This window comes from Protomyctophum bolini (genome assembly GCF_963924005.1).
Source record: "Protomyctophum bolini genome assembly, chromosome: 3".
NCBI classification, from domain to species: Eukaryota; Metazoa; Chordata; class Actinopteri; order Myctophiformes; family Myctophidae; genus Protomyctophum; species Protomyctophum bolini.
This window is the reverse complement of record NC_137864.1, coordinates 47,921,047-47,945,877: the sequence shown is the minus strand read 5'-3', so window position 1 is coordinate 47,945,877 and position 24,831 is coordinate 47,921,047. Positions and strand designations below refer to the sequence as shown.

The following is a 24,831-nucleotide window of genomic DNA, read 5'->3' as shown; positions in this document are numbered from 1 at the left end:
ACTCCACCATTGCAATTGATTGACGCTGTGAACCAAAACAGGCTCAAAATAAATTTCCGCACACAGAGAGCTCTTGAAAAACATTTTACTTTTTGTTTTTGCATTTTCAAATGTTTTATATCCAAAGATCAGCCACGAAATACATACTTCAACTGACCACATATGAGGCAGGAGGAAGGTTCTTAAAAAAAAATCCACGATTATCTTCATCTTCCATCCATCAGGCTATTCGGGTACAGAGAGGAGTAATAAGGGAAAATTAGCAATATGTGTGGCAAATCTGAAAAAAAAATAAAAAAAGGTTACCACTAGCTTTGTTCACAAATGTGTTCATAAAGATGTCCACTATAGGTGGCTGCCTTACTACTTGCCTATCGGGCCATGGCTCTTTAGCCGATTGATAACGTACAAGGCTTGTTGATACGAGGTCACCTCCCGGCCGAGGCCACATTGTCCGCTGGCAGAGACGGGTTCTCTTGCGCCACCTCAGCTTTCTCTAAACGAGCTCGTTTGGCTAGCTCGTTTCTTTCCCCGTCGAGCTTCGGGATGGCTTTCTTCTGAGGAGAAACGAAATAACTCGTGCCTGCTTTGGTCTCTACATATTGGATTGGCAACCAGTAAACACAGGAACGGGCTGCTGTGTGAATCATGAACGGTTCTGAGGAAACGTTCTGAGGAACTTCCTCTGAGGTAGAGCAGTGTGAGATCTAGGGCTGGGACTGCACCTTTCTCAGTCAGCCACTGGCGGTGCCTCCCAGCCAGAACAACCAAGACCTCTCGTTTGAGCTCCACAGCAGAGTCATATCACTGAGGGAGGGCCAGAAACAAGGAGTGGTCGTCGCTGAACCATTCATGATTCACACAGCAGCCCGTTTCCTGTGTTTACTGGTTGCCAATCCAATATGTAGAGACCAAAGCAGGCACAAGTTATTTAGTTCCTCCTCAGAAGAAAGCCATTCCGAAGCCCAACAGGGGAAGAAACGAGCTTGCCAAAAAATGGCAAGTGGCTATGGCCGAATTAAGGAGTGTTTTCTGTGCAAAACTATTGCTTGCAATGGATTCAGAATCATGAAAACCCCCCCCTGACACGTCACTTGCTACTTAAAGCATAATGAAATGTTGCCCAAGGGAGTTGGTAGATGTGATGATAGTAGACACCTTTATGAACACATTTGTGAAGAAAGCCAACGGTAAAGCTTTTTTTTTGTTGCAGATTTGCCACACATTTCACCAACTTTCTCTAACTAGAGTCCTTCTTAGCAGTGCAACATCAAGTCATCACTGTCAGAGTTCATAAACAGGTGCTTGTTGCGAACGGGGTGGTTTTGCGTGTTGCACACCCAGCGCGCTGCAGTAGGATGAAGCACGATTGAGCAGAGCGTCCAATCACAGCAGGTGCTCAGGCTCTACGCAAATCCGAGTGCGTCATACTGCAGCTCCTGGAGACAGATTCATGTCCATACAGCCACAGTCTTCACGTAGTCAGCGGCAGGGCATCCACCTGGCCATGCCTCCCCTAGGCCTTCCTCCTGGTCCCCAGCAGAAGAATCATGCAGTCAGGACAAGTTTGCAATGTTGGCGAGGAAACGCTGGGCCCACCATTCCTCCAGATCGATGGGCACAAAGTCTGTGTGGAAGGGAGTCAGACAGAATTTGATTTAAATAGAGTACAGTAAACAAACAGGTGAATAAGAATCATCTTTGCTGCCACAGGGGGTCACCAAGGCATAACATGCATTGGTGACTGCAGGTCTTATTACTGCAGCTAGGCTGATACTGAGAAACTGGAAGAGCTCTGCTACGCCAGAGATCACAGATTGGACCCAACTTATGACTGAAACTGCATCTTTTGAATACTCAATTGCCAGGAGGAATAACGTGAAAGGGAAGTTCCATGAGATATGAGACTACTTTTATTTATATATCAAAGGATTGCTGTAGTAACATTTTGTACATTACATAATCACGAATCAACAACAGAGTGTGGAGGGGTGTTGTCCAGGGGTTTTTCTTTTTTTTTGACTGCTAGTTGTGTTTTGTTTGTCGTTTGTTTTTGTTTTTCTTTTGTGTAAGTCATGTGCATTTTGTATGCTTTATGGAAAAATCTTTAAAAAACTTTAAAGACAAAAAAAAAGAATCATCTTTGTCACGTCACAGATTTACAGGTGTAAAGAAGAGGGTTACTTTCCAGAGTGCGCTCCATTTGTAGTTTTTTGTCCTTTCTAACTGTAAATAGCTCTGGATTAAGCATGTCTGCTAAATGCCCTAAATTGTAAATGTAGTTTTGATTGGGATCCCCCAGGGCTCTATACTAGAAGCATCAACCTCTCAAATTTGTAGATCAGCTGGCCTATTTCTGACCAGAGCAGGGATGCTATAGGGTTCACAGTATATGTGGTTAAGAGAGCTTCGAAGGAGACAGGTTTGGGTGAGGGACGTGACATGAGGCTGTTGAATCAACAACTAGAGAAGGTCAAACTAAGGCTAGAGGAGTTGGACATTAAAAGATTACTAAATACTTACTAAAAACTGTTACATTTTATCTACAGATAAGACTGCCAAAACGTGAAGAGCACAGCAGCAAAAAGGAAATCTGGGTATAAGGTTCCCCTTCATGGGGTCTTGAAAGTGCCCCCAAAATTAAAGATCTTAACCACTAGACTATATTGGGCATGTCATTAGCAAAGGTTTACAAAACTATTACTCACATTTTCAACATAATTTCCACCGTGTTGGGAAATAGGGCTTAAGTACGGTAGTTAAAAGGTAGTTTTTTCACATGGTTTTTACATTATGGACAAAACCGAATAGTTTCTCAATGTAGATCAACAGGTATATTTGTGTATTAGGCTACACATTATTACAATAGGACAGTGGTTTTCAACCATTTTCATTTCAAGACCCATTATTCAGCATTTGAGCCACACATTTGATGAGATTTAGCCTCTCAGACCTAAAACTTTTAATATTTTTTTCTTTGAATAAGATTTTGTCCACAATTCCATGCTGTATTGATGTTGGTACCAGTAGGAGAGATATACAGGCAAACGATCAAAATAACAATTCTTCTACATTCTGTATTCAGATTTCTTTACCAATAATTTAACTTTTGAGAGCGTAAAGTGAAACCAACTTTCCATCATTTAGCTGGGGACCACCTGGAATCACCTCAAGGAACACTGGTGGTCCCCAGACCACTGGTTGAAAACCACTGCAATAAGCAAATGTAAGAATAACTTTAGAGTTTAGACCTACAGCAATGGAAAATAATTGTAATTATTTTGCCAAAGCACCAGGGCAGCTACTGTAAAGGTTCTTAAAGAGCTGCAGGATGCCTAGCGCTGTTAGGGCAACAGTGAGAGAGACACATTAGTGTTGACTTTGTGTACACAACTTACTCTTCATTACAGGGTTGGGGGTCTTCTCTGCATACTGAACAGCCCCTTGGCCAGGCGCAGGCTCCCCACGGACCCCAGCACCATCTCCCAGGCTCTGCTCCACTTCCTGCCAGGCTGCATACACACACAAACATACAAAATGGTGTTGTGATGTACAGGTACAGAAGAGAATGCATACAAAAAACAGCCAAGGTATCATAAGATACCTTTATCCCTAAACTTCTTTATCATATTTTACTATCTTGAAAAACATTAGTTCAACTAGCCGATTTACATAGACAGGTTGTGAGCTTGTAGATCGGCTATTTGAACCATGTTAAAATGTTTTTCAAAATAGTAAAAAATGGCAAATAAATAGGTTTAGGGATATAGCATGCAAGATATAGCACTTAACCTAAATCCAGGCAGTCAATTAAGGATACATTGCCAGGATTTTCATCCAGGATAACTGCTTTGGAATCTAGTAAAAGTAACCTCATTCACAAGTGTAATGTGTACAGCCTATACTGCAGTTGTTTGGTTGGCCATAGCTGGATGGGTAGAGATGCCACCTGGCAAACAAAAGGTCCCAGGTTAAATTTGAAGTGGATATGGCCGAATTTAGCCCAAGGGGTGTTTTTCATGCAAAACAAATGCTTTGAATGGATTTAGAATCATGGAAACCCCCTAGTTCGACACGTCACATGCTACTTAAAGCATAATGAAACTTAGAAATGTTTGCCTTATATAGGTGGTTAATGGTCGAATGGACGAATTTACACGAAATCCCCCTATGGCAATGTTACAATGTATTTTTGCAAGTAGTTCCAGTCCCTGGCCACAGGTAGCAGACGGGGGGGGGGGGGGGGGGGGACGGGGGGGGGGAATACTCAAACTTTGTCTCTCTTGAATTAGCAACCCTGCTACCAAACTTTGTTAATAACAGGCCTGTAGCTCAGGCTTTTTAAAGGGAAACCTGACATGTTACTTCTCAGACCAGTCTGCAAATGACTGACCTAATACAGCAGAAACATTATCACACTGCTTATCAAGTATGCACCTCCAAAAGTACATTACATACTGCAATTACAGAAACAATGAGATGCAGAGTGCACACAGGAGAAGGCAGCCAGGGGTGGCAAAGTGAGCAGTGACAACGGTGATAAATCCCAGCACAATCTTCAAGTCAAAGCAAGTTTTACAGGTACATGCAGAGGACAGAGTTTAAGCAGAGGACAAGCAGAAAGGACTCTTTAGCTCAATGTGTGTACAGTAGGTTTTTGTAGCGAATGTGGTCATAATGAAAGATTGGAAAGCTCTCGGCTAGATTGTGGCATTCTCAAAGTTGGTCAGGGGTCCTTCTGGGGAGGGTGGGGGTTACCAGGGGGTCACCATGCAGCTAAAATAGTTAATATAGCCTATAGCGTCACAATCATTTTAACTATATTTTTTACTTTGGTTATTCAAAAAAATAGCAGATATACATTTTCTTTGAAAGAAAACTTGGAAATTTGCGCAATCAATATAACTCAAGTCTTTGTCATAAAATATTGTTTCAACCCGATTCGACTCACTTCCTTAAAGTAGTACTCAACTTTGGACAATCCAAGCCTCATTGTTTAATATATTATGAAAATATATATTTTTTTAAAGTAAAAAAAGTGGAGGACATATTGCTGCTGTTGAAACCTCTTATTTCCATATTTTTTTACTTTGTGTGTTTTTTTTGGCAAATGAATGCCCTACTACTTGATCCTACTAACTACAGAGTCACACAAAAGCATCAAAAGTAGCAGATCCACAAGTCCGAAGCGTGGGACAAAGCCACGCATTTAGAGCTTGTTGCGAACGCAATGAGCACTTACTATGAGACCTAGTACAGTAGATCTGCTACAGTACCTTTGCCATTTGAATTTGAAACAGTTTTGGACTTCCAACCCAACAAAGATGATATGTGAACAATCATTATTGATTAGTGGGATCCTCTTTGCTTGCCACTTCAAGAAGGCGGTCGCATTACACATGTCTCTACACACAGCCGCCTTCCACCCTTTGATGTTGCAAGAAAGATGCATTGGCTCTGCTCTGCGGCGACATGGGCATAAGGGCTACGCTTGCATGCGGGCCCTTTGTCTAAGACAAACGTCTTCCTAGGAAGACTAATAATAAAGAACCTTGAACCTTGAACCTTGATTCTATGTTTGTATGTTAGCCTACTAGTAGTGACAGTGTGTGCACAAGAGGTTTGGCGCTGATCGGTCCAGCGGTTCTTTATCTTTATGAGATTAGCTTCGTACAAACACAGACCCTCTTAGATGGCTTAATCTCTTTCAGGGTCATGTCATAAAAACTCACAGAAATGTACTGAAAATTACATAAAACATTCATACTACATTACACTGTCAAAAAAGGTTGAACTACTGTTGCCTTGATGATGAAAAAAGGGGGAAAAGGCTATACTATACTACGTCTCCAAAATGTTTATACTACTTGTACTGTATGTTTACAAAATGGTCTTGTTTTTAAGTACAGTACAATGGAGTAATTTCCCTTATTTACTGGGGGGGGGGGGGGGGGGTCTTTCTGTTCATCAATAGACCAATAACACCCTTAACCAGGCATTCGTACTAGTTGCTCAAGGTTATCCAGCCAAGGCTTGTTGTGGTTTGATACAGCCTAGCAGCCTTAACCGAGGTGGGGTAACAAATAAATGATTACCTGTCATCCTTGGTTGCCCTCGTTATCCAAACTCTGATGACAAATGCCCAGATAATGATCTATCTATACTCATCACCAGTATATATTATTTTTAGTGGCAATATTACCAGTGGTGGAAAAAGTACCGGGTACTCACAATTTTTACTTAAGTAGTAGAGTAAAATAAACGCACCTCAAAATGTTACTGAAGTACAGTACTCGAGTAAATGTACTTTACTGAATGCCCTAGTAGTACACAGATGAATTAACTCCTACTTGGAGCTCAGTAGAGTAAATAAAACATTAACATCCTGTGGCCCTCACCTTCATAGACAAATTTGACATTCTCTTCGTGGGCAGGTGTGAAGCCTTCAGCGGAGCCGTCTGACTTTTGTGCTGCTGCTGCTGTGCTGTAGCGTTTCCCGTTGAGACGATTGAACACTATCTTAGGGGGCGGAGAGCTGGAGAATTCAGACAAAACAATGTAAGAAGAATGCATTAGATCAAAGAAGTTTGGGTGGTCCCAAAATGAGGCACACGTGTCTCTTATTAAAGTTAATTAGACTTGCATATCTGTAATATTAGCATTTTCTGACACAAATTACTTTAGTGTGACGTTGGGAATTCTCCACTGACATGTACAGAATTATACAGCAGACGAGACATGAGAGAGAGAGAGAGAGAGAGAGAGTCATATATGTGTATGTACATACCATGGCTGTCTGTGAGAGTGTGTGCATGCCTGCTTGGGAGTATGTACAGTGCACAGTAAAATGATGAAAGTGTTACCTCCGAGAATGGCACAACGGGCCCAACTTTGTACACTAAAAATAAAAAACACTGTCTATCTCTCGACAGTCGACAGCATAGCCTATTGTTAGTTTTATATACTGAATCCATGCACCTACAATCCAATATCAACCGTCCTTGCTGGCTTCATTATTTGTGCCATTCTGTCAATATTCCAGTATCAGTAATCTATCCAGTAACAGATTCCAGCTGTTCATTGATCCGCTCTCTGCACTCTATATGTCAACTGGAAGATGATAAATGCTGTACAGTATTTTGTGTGTGTGGTAACTTGGGAGGGAGGGGGACTATACTTAGCCGCAATTTGCAACACTAGATTGTTTTATAATGGGATAAAGCTAGAGTTGCAATACCCTCCATTGACAGCCCATTGATCCAAATCAAATTTCCAATCTGCTTGTATTAAAACGACGTTAAACTCACCAACATTTCAGCTGTAGGGCAAGCTTGAATGATCCTCTTTCAATCTGCAAAGTGATTGTTTCATAAAAATCCACTGTAGACATGTTATGACTATGAGCTACTTTCTGCTAAGAAATTCTGTGCAGTGTTTGGAAGCACTCGTTTTGATTAACGGGTCGTGCTGCTGACTCCTGCATTATGTGCACATTCGAAACAGGTGGTACGCAGGGCCGTGCGTTCAGTGACTTCGAAGAGCGCATCCAAACTCCAACACTTGAACGTACTAAAACTTTACTTTACTTAAAAATAATCACCTGCACAGAATTTCCTGGCAGAAAGTAGCTCATTACATGTCTACAGTGGATTTCTATATGTATAAAAAAAAGCTTTGCAGATTGAAAGAGGATAATTCAAGCATGCCCTGCCCCTACAGCTGCAAGCCTGCAATGGAGGGTATTGCAACTCTAGATTAGTCCCATTTAAAACAATCTAGTGTTGCAAATTGCAGCTAGGCTATAGGCCTACTTTGTACTGTATATGCATGCTTTTGTTGTCCTTAAACACTAGCATGACAGGTCATTTTGACCTATTTTTTGAGATTTTGAAGTTGAAGATTAACTTTGCCCATGAAGCTTTCAGGAAGTTCCCCTTCCATGACCATCATCATTCCATCATCTCAGAAATTTGACATCTGAAACATTTTTGTAAATATGAATTTAAGCATATGCTACTTCTGTCACATTATGATTTTAGTTCAGTCATGCTAGTGTTTAAAAGGTGCAACATGTTAACCAATATGGTAGATTAGCCTACGTTAACAACATCTGCAGGAGGTGGTCTCCCTGCTCTTCCACTTAGAATTTTAGACCAATGTCCTGGTGTCAGGTAGGAGTAGGACGACACCTACTGGTTGACAAGTATTACTGCCTCAAGCTCATAAATGCAATATCTCCCCCAGACAAGTGGGGATTCCGTCTGGTTCCCATTCGGGAGACCCGGTTTTTAATCATCTTATTGTAGCACATTCAACTTGTGGATTCTTGCAGCTTTAATGTTGGCTAAAGCACGGGTTTTTAGGCTAATGTTTGTTTTACCAAAGTATAGCCAAGCCCAAAGAACAATTTTAAAAGCAACACAAATATAAACGGCAACATTCATTCAACATGGGAAATATTTATCATTCGAATAGCCTAGGCAGGCTACATACATAGCACATAGGAAACCAAACGAGAGACGTATGTATGTTGAATGTATTGTTGGCCCACTTTGCCGACACCGACAGACAGTCACAGACAAGCGCTTATTTTCCCGTGCCAAACAAGCACAGCTGCACAGCCACAGGCTAGTCGAGTCGCCTCGCAAATCTGCGTCCTGCGGGTGACAAACAGCAGTGCCCGTAAACAACGAAGCCACCCGCAGGGACAGTCACTGTCTCTGTCAGTGGTCACATCGATTAAAACAACTGACAGTCTACACGTAAACACACAGGTAGCGTTCATCAGACGACAGACAAGCTATAACCTTGCAAGGTCATAGTTATGGACGATACTGTCTGGTTACAAGTCATTTGTTGATTTCAACGATTCCTACACGACAGTCACCCAGTCACTACATGATCTGCCGATTCTCAACTTGTCACTGATATAAATTATGTACGTAGCATAGCCAAGTCGTATCATACAGTCAACCGGGGCTGAGCACACGTGCTGTGCAATTTTTGGAATGTTTTCGGCCCATGCTTTGCGCTGCATATAGCTAACGGAATGGCCTACTTTGCAAAAATAAATGTTTTACTTACTTTGACGTTAACCAAGAGGTCTGGTTAAGCTTCAAGTCCTTGTTTTTACTCTCAATTTGTTGTGTGGGCCCTATATAGTGAGACAATTCCAAAGATTATACAGTGATCAGCCCATATAGTCCAGTTATTCTAGCAATATATTGTGATAAGCCACTTTAATGTCAAAGTGTATTAGTTCTCCCAATATCTTGCAAATAATTATTGATTTATTTTTGGAATGCTTTGCTCACCTGTCCTCCGTTGTGTAGCAAGTTTACTGGGACCTCTAGTAATTGTGTACATCATGTGATCGCCTTCCCCAATAACTTCAGCGTTGCATAAAATTAATATCCTGGGGAACTGGCGCGTCCCCTGGGCTGACAGTGGCTCTTTATTGCCTGTCAACTGTTCAACAACCCCCCTGTTCTGTGGAATCCTCTCGATGACGCAGCCACCGTGGAAAAATATTGCAGCTTTTCCCCCAAGTCAGCTGGTCAGGTGTATGTCGGCCAGACGCCTGCTAGCTACTGCCAAACTAAACCGAACCCGGGGCTGGCTGCAGCGCAAACGTGGTGTCACTTGGTCTTTAAAGCGCCGCCTGTCTGCTATAATGCTCCTGCAAAGGTGTCCTGTAATAGGTCATTCAAGGTGAAACGTTTCCACGTGATTGTGATCTTTGAAACGATGTTGTGTGTGTCCTTCCTTCTGTTCCGATCGTATACTCTCTCAGATGGAAATGATTCAGGTTCAGTTCAGGTTGTTTCACCTTGTTCCAAGACTGTATCTCTGCGGGAGAGAGAGAGGAGCAGCGCGCGCCGGTTGTGCAAGTGGATTATTATACAAGGAGGAGGGGGGTTACGCAGCAGACGCACGGCGCGTCGATTTCATCAGAACCCACATGGGATGAGTAGTGACGCGGGGGTACTCCCCCTTCAGTGGCGTCACTGGGGGCGTTCTTCAAAAATACTACAGTTCACCTTTCACCTATTAATTCCTACCTATATAGGCTGAATCATGAATTCAGGAATACAATAAATAAGTAGTAGAAATGCATTTATATTAATTTATATATTACCCATTTAAAATATATATATTACCCATATATTACCCACAGGCCACACAGGCTTAGTTAACCAGTGTAGCCTACATTTTAGTGCCAGCTCCTGAGTTATTTGTTGGCTAAATTAAACTTAAAGTAAATGTTTGGGTCTCATTTGGTAAGGAATTAACCTAGTTCACACAAGTTCAAAACGTTGTCTTGTCATAATCTGCAGCAAGTGTGCTGACAGAAAAGCAGCTTGGACTGGCTAATCCAGGGTGATGCTTGTGATCTGTATCTTATGAATATTATATAAATCCATGCAGCCAACAACACCTGACATATCCAAACCAAGACCCATTGTGATCAACACTGCCACCCTAATTGAATTTGAGCCACTTGATAATGTGTAAACTTAACTAATTAAGAAAAAGGTTAGTTAACAGACTGGCCCATTTTGATTAGGTGCAATGAAACAAATGTGTTTATAGGAGCAGCTGAAATTAAGTTAATTATTTTACGAGACCACCATATATTTTGACCAGTGGTCAGAATGAAAATGTATACGGTAATAAACTTTCTTTTAGTATCCTTTCCCAATGAGCATCAACTCCAATGTCCAGCCATACTGTCAAAATAAGTGGGTGAGGAATTTGTTTTAATAATTAATTTACATTTTATATGTTTAGATTTAGAGATGCTGACATGAGTCAGGGGTCTAAAAAAAACACATGTGGGTGTGGGGCCCTTTGACACCACACCACACACTAACTAAATGAATGACAAGCTTTGTGTCCATCGTTTCAACATGCATTTAATGCTTTCTTTTTTTCATTTATTTATCCTGGCCCAATGTATGTACAGTATGTTGTATGCCTTGCAATATTACCTTACATTATGAGCTTCCGCTATCATGTATGGCTTGTTACTAAGCAATGAAGCATGTCGTTATTCCAACTCTGGGTCAATGTGGCAGTCCAATGCAATTCCTGTTATTCCTATAGTTTTATTGTAGGCCTATAATTTTATTATAGTATTTTTTACAGGTATTATAGTAATATACTAGTACTACTATTGGTGACGTTACTGTGACTGTCCCTTTCAATGTTCAACTGAATGATAATAAAAAGCAGAGTCCATTATGGTTATTAGGCTGGATCATTTAAAAATAGCATACACAGATTAACTCCTCTATTAATGGATAAAATACATTAGATATGTTTAGTATTTGATTCCTGGTTTGCAGACCACAACCACAGGTCAAAATATGTAGTTCAGTCTGTTAGAATACAAGCAAAGTAGCATTCTCAGGTTGAGAGACAATGAAATGTTCTGAAAATATAAGCTTAAAACTATTACACTTTGGTCAATTACACTTTGGTAGAGGTTTTTGTTGTACATTAGAGGTTTTTGTTGTACATTAGAGGTTTTTGTTGTACATTACCATAATGTACCTCCAAATATTGCCAAGATAGCTTCACTTCTACAGTTGCTCCATTGATTAATGGTCAATTGGCTTGCATGTATCAAAGTCACACTTTTAGCCCACAAATGAATGTGAACAACATTCTGCCAATGTATAAAATGATGCCCTAGTTCTTTCATGCACAATAACTTCCCCCCATAGTAATTGTCCGCTGTGAGCTGTCATGTCAGCATTTAGCCCAGGTGGAGGCTTTCTAATCCAAATAGCAAAATCAACAGAAGTAAACATTTTTATACATTGGAAGAATCCAAAGTGTAATGTCTTTTGTTGTGTGTACTGTACACACACTTGTAGCGCCATGCTAATGTCAATAATGAGGATCACAATCTTCCAGTAGGCTGTCGGTAATATAGTTGATTTGCAACAGGTCCTGGTAGTACTGCTTCTCCACTGCTGTGTTGACTGTCCACGCTACCAAATCTACGTCCCTCTGGGCCCAGTATTGGACATAGTCCCTGTTAACAGAAGAAATAGGGTGTAAAAACGCTCCTGAACAACCCAACAGACACCTCAGGTCGATACACTCACAACATTTTGTGTTTAAGTTGTTTGACTAATCTAACCAACATATGTTTCATTAATCATTTACTCAACATAAAAAAACAATATGTACACATAACACATTAGATGTTGCATAACAGCATAATTATGGAACACAACCACTTCCAAAATTGCTTGTAGGATTGAATATGACATTGTGCTGTTTGGAGAGACTTTTGGTTTTAGTTGGTTTAGCTGCCGACTCACGGTGAGACAAAGTTCTTCTGCACCAGGAAGGCACTGATTCCACAGAACTTCCACAGCAGGTGATGGTGTGCCCAGTCAAGCAGCACATCCATAAGGGTTGTCCAGTGGTGTTCCCATAGTGACGAGAAGCGTGGCTTGCCGTCTCCCAAGCGACTCAGACTCCACGGCCTGTGGGTCAGTGCTGTGACCACGTCCGGGTCGGCCTGCCTCATCTGAGCCAGGAGTCAACCAGAGACAAAATGTTGCTGTGAGACCCATTCAGAGATTATGTTTTTAAACATTCAATGACTCCAACAACCTAGTAATCATTACGATTGATATGTATTGTAGCCACAATGTACATTCCTATAGAGGGTCGCAGTCCCGCCCCCTGTCATGACGACGCCCAGGAAATGATTCCCAATGCATTTTTCCCATAGACATTTCAAAAAGTATTTATTTAAAGACGGTTCGGCCAACTCGAGTAGTGACAAATCATGACAATAAACACAATATTTTGGACCAAACAAATAATTACAAAGAAGAAAAACAACAAAAAAACTTCTTTCTAATTCTTTGTTCAGCCCAAAAGAAATGTGTTTGTCGTCATGATTTGTCACGACAAGAGTTGGCTTTGTACGAGGCCTTTAAATAAATACTTTTTGAAAAGTCTATGAGGAAAATGAACGGAGAATCATTTCCTGGGCCTTGGTAGGGTAGGGGGCGGGACTGCGACGCTCTATAGCCTGTTTTCCAGCCTGATTCCCTGCGTTCCGTGGTTTGTTTTGTCGAATCAGACTGGAAACCAGGCTAACATTCCTATACTACTGTGTAAATGTGTAAAATTAAATGTAAAGATCTTATAGCACTGCCCACTTACCCTGTAAATTACTTTGGGCTCAAAGGAACAGACAACGCTGGTGTTGTAAAGAACTGGGTGTTTCTTATACAACTCTTTAAGAGCTGCTGCTGCCTAGGAGAGGAGAACAAGCACATTTGCTGTATGATGTGATACTTGTTTGCAGTATGTGTGTTCCTCACAGACATGCAGGTGGGCTGACCACTGCATGTGTATCATGTCTGTAGGATAACCGCTCTGGCTCTGCTCTGACCGGCTGAAACAACAACCCCATCTACGATACAGGGAGCCCAGCATTCCTTTGCTTTACCAAAGATGTAGCTTAAATTAAGTTCTCAACCATTCCCACATACAAAATGATTAATTGAGCTAGGTTAGTTGGGATGAAATACTTGACAGAGCATAGCCATCATAATGCAACTGGTGGAGTGGAGAACTTAAAGGCATACTTTGTTGAATTTGAACCTAAATCTCATACCTAAAATAAAATAAATAAAATAATTCCATATTTTGTGGAGAAAGACACAAACTATATTCATAGTACGGTACATCAAGCCCAAAGGACCGGAATAGAATGGCTGGTTGACAAGTGGCCAAACTTTACTACCAGAGGCGGATTTACTGTAGGCAAACAGTACTGTAGCCTTACATGGTTACGTTTCTGCCTCCTGTCCAACAAAATTAATTATTATTAAATTATATCGCCTATAGGCTGCCGCCTAGCCGCTACTCAAGGCCGACAGACATTGTATCAGACAGAAGATAAGAATACACATATCTATTCTCTCTGTGTACTGCCGCGTGTGTGAAACATGCACCTGCCAGGTGCATGCCTGCATGGCATCCCCCCATTCACAGAACCGGTTTTCACGTGACGACATATAAACACCACACACACGTCCCGTCTTCATTTGATTATTGAGAAAGCAGAGCAGAGACACAGCAATAGCTTGTCTAGGGCAAACCTATTTTCGACGCGAGGACGTCTAAACCTGTAGGGTATGCTACCACCAACTTAAGGCACTGCTTACAGCGGCTGGCCAGCAATCACACGAGCCCCGCTCAGCACCACCACCCACGCTGGGGGAGAGAACAAGAGGCCTGTTGCTGCTTTTGCATCCGTTGGACTGTCGGTCTCTACAGAGACAATCGGGATTCTATCTGTATCAGCTATCGAGGAGCTACCAACACAGCTAACAAAATTCCTAGATACTGAAATCAATGGGAAATTACGTGCACAACAGCAGCTGGTATCCTGGCTTCAATATAGCAAAAGAAATGTGACTCTATTTTGACACTGACATTTGAAAGAGAACTAATAGGCAGAGATTATGACGCTATTATAGGCCTATTATATGACGCTTCTTTCCCTTATTCTCTCATGTAGGCTCCATTATATCTGACTGGTGCTGCTACACAAATAAAAGTGTAGGCTAAAAGTGTCGTTGTCAATCGTGTCAAGGTTAATCATTTACCAATCTAACTATTGTAGCATATAACAAAATACAACATAAATATACATTGTATTTTTGAAACTTCTGTCTATCAATCTGCGTCGACCCCTACCTCGTATTGGCTATGCCTTACTCATAAAGAATTCCTGGCTCCGCGCCTGTTTACTACAGTATTGAAACATATGTACGAGTTAACACACATAAAGGACACTAATGTTCTATGTCCTCAAATTCCAGAAGGAGGGATTTTCTTCAAGGAATTCAGCCTTACATCCAGACTATGTCCTCAAATTCCAGAAGGAGAGGGATTTTCTTCAAGGAATTCAGCCTCACATCCAGACTTCAGGCTATATTGCCTTGATATCCTGTACCTGGTCTGGGTGGCCTTTAACATCAAAGTAGATGGTGAGCTGCAGTTTGATGCATTCCTCCACTGCCTCCTGCAGCGTTGGGATCTTCTCAGCACCAAATGTGTCCCTGAAAGGCCACAACAACAACAAGCAAACTGATAAGACAAGATAAAAATAAAGGAAAACATTCCATTCATCGCTTGTGTTTTAGTGATAAATTGCTGTTTTGGAAGCCCTTTCTCCCCATTGTTTGTCTAGTCTTGGATGATCATTACTCCTGTACATACCGAGATGTTTTATCTGACTTGCTTTTACAGAGAAGCCTATGAATGCAACAGCAGAATCATTAACTGCACGCCAACATGATAAATTGTCAACGTGAAAGAGTGCACATAATATAATATACACATAAATCAGCATTTGTACATTGTGGTGGCGAAAATGCATATAAACACTATGGTATTGATTAATTTAATGTAGCCTACTGTAAGAGCCATTTGAGCCACCATATTGTTTAAGTTTTCATTGTCATTTGTCAATCAAGTTTAGGTTGCCATGAAGGTTGGAAGGGTATTTAATCAGATCTCAATCAAGCAGCAGGTGTTCATACTGTGTTTAGGAGGCTGTTTGGATCATTTACATTTATTGCATTTATTTATATGTATGCTGTAGTGACTAGGCCTGCAGAAACAGATAATAAATCCTCATTATACCAACTCTACGTCCACACGTTTGGACATCACTTCCTGGAGCACACGTCTTAACTACCGGTACAACCCGACTGTCGGCAACCAGTAGTGCCACAAATTTAGGATTTGGGCGCTACACCTACTAGTAGATGATACTTAACACTCTAATTACCACCTGTTCTTCACTGACAAACTCATTAGAGACTGCCGACTCATGTAAACCTATTTCAAACTGTGTGAGTTAACTATAGAATAGAGTCCATTTAAGGAATGACCATCTCTTGTTACTCCTGAAACTCTGTACACTGCTGAAAGTATAGAATATGTGTGGGACATGTGTGTAGGCGTGCTAGGGGAAGCTCTGGAGGGAGACACTAGTCTCTCTCCGGTGTGAACATGTGTGTAGGCGTGCTAGGGGAAGCTCTGGAGGGAGACACTAGTCTCTCTCCGGTGTGATGTGTGTAGGCGTGCTAGGGGAAGCTCTGGAGGGAGACACTAGTCTCTCTCCGGTGTGAGGCGTGCTAGGGGAAGCTCTGGAGGGAGACACTAGTCTCTCTCCGGTGTGAGGCGTGCTAGGGGAAGCTCTGGAGGGAGACACTAGTCTCTCTCCGGTGTGAACATGTGTGTAGGCGTGCTAGGGGAAGCTCTGGAGGGAGACACTAGTCTCTCTCCGGTGTGAGGCGTGCTAGGGGAAGCTCTGGAGGGAGACACTAGTCTCTCTCCGGTGTGAACATGTGTGTAGGCGTGCTAGGGGAAGCTCTGGAGGGAGACACTAGTCTCTCTCCGGTGTGAACATGTGTGTAGGCGTGCTAGGGGAAGCTCTGGAGGGAGACACTAGTCTCTCTCCGGTGTGGGACATGTGTGTAGGCGTGCTAGGGGAAGCTCTGGAGGGAGACACTAGTCTCTCTCCGGTGTGATGACATATACAATGAAATAATGGAGTTTGAATCCTGATGGTTGAGTCCTGCTTCTTCCTGATGTTGTTTACTTACTAATAGTAATATCAAAATCTGCCAGAACAATATTCATGATCACAAATGCATGCGATGAATTTCATGACCCTCCCCCCACACTATTCTAACTCAAGTTGATGGCGGCGTCCACACCACAATAGTGGTGAACGATATTCCAGACTCCAGAGAGATTAATGAACAATAGCTATTACGGACAACCAATCTCAAACAATGCAGGGCATCGTTCAAAACATCACTCACGTTCCACATGTTTACAGAACGCTATTGTCCATCAGTGTGGATTTGCTCACATCATTAGTTATCTTTATAATAAACATTATCGGTGTGTCTGTGGACAGGCCTAAAGACGCTTCTTATCTGCCTCTATGTTTAGGTGAGGCCAGACAGATGCCAGCTCTCTCCCTCTCACCTGAGCCGATGTTTGGCAGCTGCATCGAGTTTAGCCAGCTCAGAGAAGCTCATCTGGCAGAGTGCTCCTGACCCGTTGGTCGTGCGGTCCACCGTGTCATCGTGCATCAAAATAGGGACGCCATCTGATGAGAACTCTAGGTCCAACTCCACACCTGATGCACCATTCTTACTGGCCTAACAGCAGAAGAATATCATGAGAGAATCATAGATTTTTGCCAAGAGAAAGAAAACAATATTCTAATTAATTTTAACTTCATATCAATGGAGACCATCAAATCAATCAGTCAATCAGACTATTATTTTGGGTAGGGAGACATTAGCTCTGGACCAGAGCTAGGGAGACATTATAATCATTCAATCAGACTGTATTATTTTGGGTAGGACTACTAGGGAGACACAAATAATGAGTATACAATACATGCACTACTAGTGATTTCCGGGTAAGAAATTATTTAAGGTTTTATTAATTAATATCCCCGCATGGACATACTGTAGGTTGTAAACTAAAGCAATGTGTGCTGCTCCACGCAAAAAAGGACACATCTGGAGCCCAGTGTTCTGGGCAGTTATCATTTTGGGTAAAGAAAGACCCTCGGCCTTCTCCCAAAATAATGGGTGTTCTACTTTAGATTAGACCCCTCACCTCTCGTATAGCTGCCATGGTGTTCTCCGGCGCATCATGTCCACCACCACGGTGGGCGATCGCGGACACCGCTTTGGCAGGCCGCAGCACCTGCCGTGCGCGGCTTGGTGGCACCTGAGGGAACCGGAACGCCAGCAAGAAGACGTACAGGGTAGCCGTGAGGCCAGTGGACCACAGCGGACTCCTGGTCCCCAGCAGAACCACAACGAACACAAGGGAGTAAAGAGTCACATCATCTCCGAGCTGCAACATGATGTCTGCACAGGCTGCATGTGTCTGTCCACACAGCAGTGTGCAGGGTCGGGTGTCTCTCTGTGACTCTGATTTAACTGCTTGTTCCTTCTTCTTTCAAGTTCTGGAAAAGGTCATGTTCCGACTTTGTGTCTCGGTTTGAGAACGACACAACATAAATGTCCACGACTCAGCAACATGTACATTTAGTGAAACACGCAGGGCTGGGTTGAGCTGGTGATAACCTATAGCATATGAGCATATGACATAAGAGTCATATGCTCATGCAACTTGCAAGTCAGCAAGTATGACAGCTGTCACAGCTCTGCAGGTCATTTACGCACGCTTACGCATCACGTTACTGTACGTCAAATGACTGGGGATCAGGGGGTCCATTCAGTGTAGTCTGAATATCCGATTTAGAGCGGATACGGTCTACGCTTATGTCTGTGTTTGTGAAAATGACCGGATACAGTAGGCGGGCTCTGGATCGGATCCTCCGAAAGAAACAATTATTTCTATTCACAAACTACATCCGGGTTGAAGCTTAGACATGGCGACTTTCATGCAGTTGTATTGTTTTTATTGACATCTGGTTGTACTTGTAACAAGCTTGCTGTCCGTCATGGTAAGACTTTTGTTATTTTTCCTCAGTTTGGTTTTGATTCGCATGACATGAGATGACATGCATGCGGTATGGAAAAGTAAACACAAACTAACGTTAGATTCTGATTATTCATTTGTAACCTAAGGTAGTTATAGCTAGCTATACCGGTATACCATTTTCTAATATAATGCAGATGACATATGTATAATGTAGTCAAGATGTATACTATACATTACATACACACATCTGTTTATATATATTTATTTTGTTAATTTAAATTCCTTTAATCTTTATATCTGACAGCTTAGGTCAACAGCAGCAGTCCTCCCCAGGCTAACTTCACAACTCTCCTGTGCCAGAGGATCATCATGTGTACTGAGAAGTTCAGGTGTACAGCTCCATTTGGCTACACATGGAAGACTAATGGCACCCTTTCAGCATTGTTCGCCCCAAGTCATCACCCTGTCTAAATACTGTGACCTGTCCACACAGAAGTACAGCGTGATCTACAAACTACCACACATAAAGCTCCTCGGTGGACTCTCTAGGCTCAAACTGCTTCAGACAGCAATCACCCTGGTCATTCTGCCTCCCGTCTATTACCTCTATCTCCAAGGAGACGTGTCCTCCTTCCTGGTTAGTTATAGCACCGGTATAGCGCTGTTCGCCGGCGTCATGTTGTACACCGCAAGTCATTTCCTCAGGAGAGTGGTGGGGATGATGTACCTGGATTCCTCCCAGACCACCCTCAAAATCTCTCACCTCACCTTCTGGGGCAAGCGCCATGATATGTACATGCCCCTGTCGGACATCATGACCATCGGGGATGCAGGGGACGCCGTGGGTGAACCCATTTTGAAGCTGAAGAGGTTCAGTACGTCACAGACCCTGTATTTCTCTGTGCGGTTCGGACAAGTGGTCGACAAACGTGCATTTGAAAAAGTGTTTGGGTCTTTAATATGATGTTAAAGACAGACTTTAAATATTTGTGTACTGTACATTGTTGAATATTTCATTTTGTGCATAGAATATGTTCTTTGCCGTTTGAACTCACCTTTAAAGTGAATAAAAACATTCAGTTTTTTCAGTTTCAGTATTTAATGCATGATATTAATAAAATATTGCAACCAAGAAATTAAACGGAGACACGCCTGTTCACATGATTTCTCAAATTATGTAACAATGTTTTGGCCATAAATATGCATTTCATATGTATTTTGAATACTATTTTAAAGTGCAATGAATCTCCTCTACAGTTATTGCACATGGTACATAATACAGAGTGGAGTGCTGTACATTTCAGCAAATTACAAACCCTATGAAGCCTTGAATTCATGGAGGTTTTTTTGTCACATTCCTGAGACAATAATTTGGCTATCACATATCACATGATGTACCAGGCAGCCAGTCCAGCAAAGGTAGCCACCCAAGAGGCCAGCAACAACTGGCAGGTAGGGTGTCTAAGAATTGTCAGGGCTAACTGACATGCATAGGTGGGATTTCCACTGGCAGCTGTGGCGAGTCAAAATGAAGAAAGGAAAGAAGACAAGAGGTATGAATGAATGTGATTCATTTGATCATTGACAGTCAAATATGGAAATAACATTAATTTAACAAGAAAAGACTTACCCATTTTAGCAGCATAATACGGACACTTGTTGATGTTGTTTTCTCCCTGCATAGTCTCTGCATGACTGTGTCCAAAGCCTGCATCTTGGACCTCCTCTTCAATGGTCTTCCCAATCTCTTCAAGTTCTATGAATACCTGTGGATTCAATAAATATAGACAAAATAAGGTTACGTTTAAACGTCAATTATCTATAGTATTGTTTGTTGTTGCCTATGGGGCTTGTTTATTTTGTGGCTATATACTGTATATAGTCTACTAATTTAGACAGAATAACTGCCTCTGTTGCATAACGATGAAATGCATTTTCATTCAACAAGGAGAAAGACTATTTTGAGACTTAAGTATCAGTAACTCTATGGCAGATACACATTTCCACCGATGCCACAACCCACAAGCACTCCATTTCCCTCACCATCATGTTGAAGCCAAAGGCCCGATTGGACTCTGCCACAATCCTCTCCTTGGTCTCAATATCCATGTCTATCTCGTTAATCCTGCTCCGGTACAGCTGCTTAAAGCCATTGTGACTGTGCATCCCCTCAAACTGGTAGAAGTTGAGACCCTCGCCTGTGGAAGGGAGTTTCAGTGCTCGCTGCGCCACCTTCTTCAGGATCTGTCCTCCAGAAAGGTCTCCCATGTAGCGGGTGTAGGAGTGAGCCACGAGCAGAACTGGATCCTTCTCTCCCACCTCGTGAATTCGGTCAACATAAGGCTTTGTACCCGGGGAGAGGCTGATCTGTTGGGACATGGTGAAACAACATGAAAACTGCCGTCTGACTGCCATAATGCTGCTATAATATTGAATCATTGTGTTTTAATAAACACAGAGGTCATCAGAAGTCACTAGAGCAGGTGTGTCAAATTGATACATACATTGTGTGGCGATCTGAAGCCTATTTAATTCTCTGTAGTATGATCTTGTCAATTAATTACAGAAAGATCCGTATGCACAGGCTCAAGCAACAGACAGTTCTGCCGCTGAAAGATAAAACATCCACCACATACACAGTGACAACCATCACAATCAACTCTGATCTGGTGCCAAGTGCACTATCAAGGCTCTAGTCTACATGACCCTGCTGACCTGTTTCTCCCAGTCTTCTCCGTAGAAATACTCCAGGTCTCGGGCAAGAGCCTCACTCCGATTTAGCTCAGTGGGGAAATAGATGGGTGCAAACTGGTGGTGGTCATTATTCTTCTCGATCGCCTCTTCCAAGGCTGAGTACACAAAGTAGAGTGCTTCCGTGCCCCTCTGGTCAAGGATAAGGACAGAGAGAGGGAGACTTGTACAGTACATGTACATACAGTTAACAATACCTCGTATACTGTAGGCTAGGCTCATACCTCAATATGGCGTACATACTAAATAAAGCAAATAAAGTTTTTGCCACTCACTTTATGCATGCACATACACTCTATAGATACTGTAAAGAGAAGGATATCAATGACAAATTCATAGAAACAGCTTACCCAGTATTGGACAGATACATAATGCAGAACAACATAATGCAGAATCCATGCAAATACACTCACTGGCGACCAGAAAACAAACCTTGAAAAGCTCTCGTTTGATGCGCCCTCTAAGGAAGTCTTTGACAAACTGACAGTTCTCCGCCTTGTCATGAGACTCCTTGGTCCCCTCAGCTAACAGCTCAGACAGGTCAGTTGGACTGATGGTGGGTGGAGGGAGATGATGGAAGACAAGAAGTGCAAAGCTGTCATGCTGTATTATGGTTATCAATCACTACTGTATGCAAGATATGTTTCGATTACTAATAATTATGACAAATTTGTTTAAAACTTCTACTGACAACCTATTTTAACTTCATATTGTCTATATAACAATACCATATTCCCAGAGCAGCTGCTAGTGGTAGTGATTTCATGATCTCTCATAAAGAAATGTATTAAAAGATGACTTGATTTGATTTTAACAAAACAAAACATACCTTAAAACCTCATCATCATCCTGGACAACAATCCTTGCTCCTCCATTTGATACACCATTGGATTTTGATTCTTTCATGACCTCAGCAGTCATGTTTTACTTGTATACTGCATCAAGTAAGGATGTTGGTAGGATAGAGAGAAAGAGAGAAGCATTGTTTATCAGCATTCATTCAGCCGTATAACCTACAAGTTACAAGTTAGTAAGTACACCAGATCACATTATAAATACAACCAAGGAAAATGTGGACTCATAATAACATTATTAGTACATTACTAGACTGAAAGTATTTGTTGTGGTTATGTCAGAAGAAAGCAGTGGGATATCATATCTGTGCTCACTGCTAGTTGCACTACTAATGCATCGCCACTGCCACCAACTGAGCACTGTTGCATAAAATAAAACAGACAGTAACAGATGTCATAATATCATGCCTAGCGTGCCTTTGTGTGTGACACTTCTGCAACCACAACGACCTTGTTGTTCTGTGTAGCAACACAGATATGCAGCTTAATTTAACAGCAGCAGCATACCCTGGTTGGCAAGTTTGGCAACCATTTAAAAAAAATGTGTAAGTGTTATCAGGCATTTAAATGAATCGAATGATTACTGTAAAAACACTCAACATTCTTACCTCTATAGTTTGTGTATAATGCTCCTTAATTGCTCAGAGCTCTTTCCCAGTATCAGTGTAGAATATTTTACAGCTAGCCTACAATGACAGTCGCAGATGGCTTTATGGAGAGGACATTAAAGTTTAATACAAAACTTTGACATTTAAACTAACGTAGCCCCAGCTACAATAGTACAATTCGTGCGTTCAGTGACATGCAAGCACTTTACAACTTTATATGCAGGCAAACAAGACGTACGTGACTAAAATTAGTAAAAAAGCAAGCATATAAAATTATAAATTGACCAACGTAAATGTTATTTATTTTTGAACATTTGTTTGTTTACCTCATTCGGGAACTGATTGCAGGCAGCCACACATGGAGGCTTTCCTCCAATATAAGGAGCCAATCAGAGTTAATTTCACACAATGTGGGCGGAGATATGGCGCTGCCCCCCAGAGCCTTCCTACCCCGTGCGGGGACTCCCTATAAGGCCTATATATTCTTTCTAATTCTATCAATTATCATATGACAGCTTCAGTTATTTTAGCTAGATTTTATTTGATTTTATACAAAACATACATTAGAACCAGAATTAGTCTATGGTTGCATTCTTCTGGACCCTGGCCTGCACTGACTGACTGACTGCACAACAGTGACAGACACAAATATACCATGGGAAGTTCAAGATGAGCATGCTTAACGGTGTACTGCAGAAAGCTCATTTGACCGCTAGATGCCAGCACACTCCATCTATAATGATCGAGCCGCTCATTTTACAAGTCTTGACCTTATGTCAGTACCATGCAGAGTGGCCTAGTCTGTAGTATTTCCACATAATTATTACGGTGGGCCTTATTTTAGCAGTCATTTTTGCACAGCATGTGAGTTCCTGTTGTTCTTGCACCATACAGTATCAGTAAGTGACTATAATTAGTCATATCCTATGATGTAATTGTGTCCCTGTCACCAAAAACATGCCTCTTTATAGACTTAGGCTTAAATGTCTACATTCATACTGTATGTAATTCAGATTCTAATGTGATTTTATCTTGTTTTAATCCTCAACAATGACGGCATTGTCATTATGTTATGTCTATTGTCCACAGTCCACATATTATTTGTTTTTGCACTCTGCCACTGTTGCAAATGTGTCCTCCTGTGGCACAACAGACAATGCAAGGGAACTGCACAGTTTACATGTTACTGTCCTGAATTATTTATGGTATGTTGACATGGCTTTCTGCTAATCTATCTATACATCTTCTGGATCTAAACATGTGTGATAGCAGATAGAGACTAAACTTCAGTGTTATTGTACAGCCACAGTCACACCCTTAATAAAATTCCCTTAAATGCACCTATGGGCTCCCAGAGCAACACTTGAGAACACTAACAAAGGAACAAAGCTTCTGGATCGCTGCTTTTCCTCTGCAAAATCTCCAGGTATTGAAAGTGATTCTGGCAGCTCCAAGAACCTCTTTCATGTCTCGAAGGGCCACGGCGAGCCCCCTCCACTGTAGGAAAACCCCACTTCTATTTGTTGGTGTCCACCCATAGACCCACCTCTGTTTGTTTTTGTCATTGTTAATAGCCAGGACGAGTTTCCTATGATCAACAATATTACATTGACCTCAACTCCATTGCTGCCAAAGATGTCTTTAAATATTCACTGTAATTTCCTGTGTTTATGAACCTTTTGGCTGCTTTACTGTGAATCATTAGTAATGAACAATGTGTAGGAAACCGTATACTATTTGAGAGCTGATGTGTAATGCACTTGAATATGTCCCACTACATAATTGTCCCAATGGAGGCATTTCTCAACGAGCCGCCTGGATATCCACGTGTTTTCTATCCCTCCCTAACTGTTAAACAGAGTCATTGCTCCCTAGGGATATGACTGACCGACTAATGTTGTGATCAATAGTCCTGGTATGCCAGAGCCACATAATCAACAGATTTGTCATAAAGGTACAGCAGTTTGTCCCCATGTGCTGTTTACTCCATCTCAGATTGTTTTTGGCACACTTTATGTCTTTATTACACAAAAGGGAAACCTTCCTGTCTGTGAAGCATTTCCTTTTGTTTTCAGTAATGAAAGGTT

At 41.8% G+C, this 24,831-nt stretch overlaps 4 protein-coding genes across 6 annotated transcripts; 1 reads left to right on the top strand and 3 right to left on the bottom strand.

The window, feature by feature from the left end:
* Window positions 1-68: 68 nt before the first annotated feature.
* mcrip2 (MAPK regulated corepressor interacting protein 2) lies at window positions 69-9,876 on the bottom strand. The gene is made up of 5 exons (XM_080759316.1): window positions 9,315-9,876; window positions 9,085-9,154; window positions 6,399-6,535; window positions 3,399-3,512; window positions 69-1,627 (listed from the first exon to the last, which is right to left on the bottom strand). Exons 1-5 carry the CDS (start codon window positions 9,367-9,369, stop codon window positions 1,557-1,559), a joined length of 447 nt encoding a protein of 148 aa, XP_080615442.1. The 5' UTR covers window positions 9,370-9,876; the 3' UTR covers window positions 69-1,556.
* Window positions 9,877-10,985: 1,109 nt separating this feature from the next.
* gde1 (glycerophosphodiester phosphodiesterase 1) lies at window positions 10,986-18,233 on the bottom strand. The gene is made up of 6 exons (XM_080794091.1): window positions 17,695-18,233; window positions 17,050-17,225; window positions 14,999-15,104; window positions 13,195-13,287; window positions 12,336-12,547; window positions 10,986-12,043 (listed from the first exon to the last, which is right to left on the bottom strand). Exons 1-6 carry the CDS (start codon window positions 17,944-17,946, stop codon window positions 11,896-11,898), a joined length of 987 nt encoding a protein of 328 aa, XP_080650217.1. The 5' UTR covers window positions 17,947-18,233; the 3' UTR covers window positions 10,986-11,895.
* A 233-nt stretch (window positions 18,234-18,466) lies between these two features.
* Window positions 18,467-19,496, top strand: tmem186 (transmembrane protein 186). Its single transcript, XM_080757845.1, has 2 exons — window positions 18,467-18,553; window positions 18,836-19,496. The coding sequence occupies exons 1-2, from the start codon at window positions 18,551-18,553 to the stop codon at window positions 19,493-19,495; spliced, it is 663 nt and encodes a 220-aa protein (XP_080613971.1). The 5' UTR covers window positions 18,467-18,550; the 3' UTR covers window position 19,496.
* Window positions 19,497-19,906: 410 nt separating this feature from the next.
* Window positions 19,907-23,110, bottom strand: hmox2a (heme oxygenase 2a). 3 transcript variants are annotated; one of them, XM_080757812.1, is made up of 8 exons: window positions 23,071-23,110; window positions 22,745-22,822; window positions 22,112-22,217; window positions 21,715-21,832; window positions 21,247-21,414; window positions 20,575-20,898; window positions 20,162-20,297; window positions 19,907-20,044 (listed from the first exon to the last, which is right to left on the bottom strand). In XM_080757812.1, exons 3-8 carry the CDS (start codon window positions 22,201-22,203, stop codon window positions 19,917-19,919), a joined length of 966 nt encoding a protein of 321 aa, XP_080613938.1. In that variant the 5' UTR covers window positions 22,204-22,217; window positions 22,745-22,822; window positions 23,071-23,110; the 3' UTR covers window positions 19,907-19,916. The 3 variants fall into 3 exon arrangements, with proteins under 3 accessions (XP_080613938.1, XP_080613940.1, XP_080613939.1); XM_080757814.1 differs by having other exon boundaries at window positions 22,112-22,209; window positions 23,071-23,092; XM_080757813.1 differs by lacking the exon at window positions 23,071-23,110 and having other exon boundaries at window positions 22,745-22,843.
* Window positions 23,111-24,831: the final 1,721 nt, after the last annotated feature.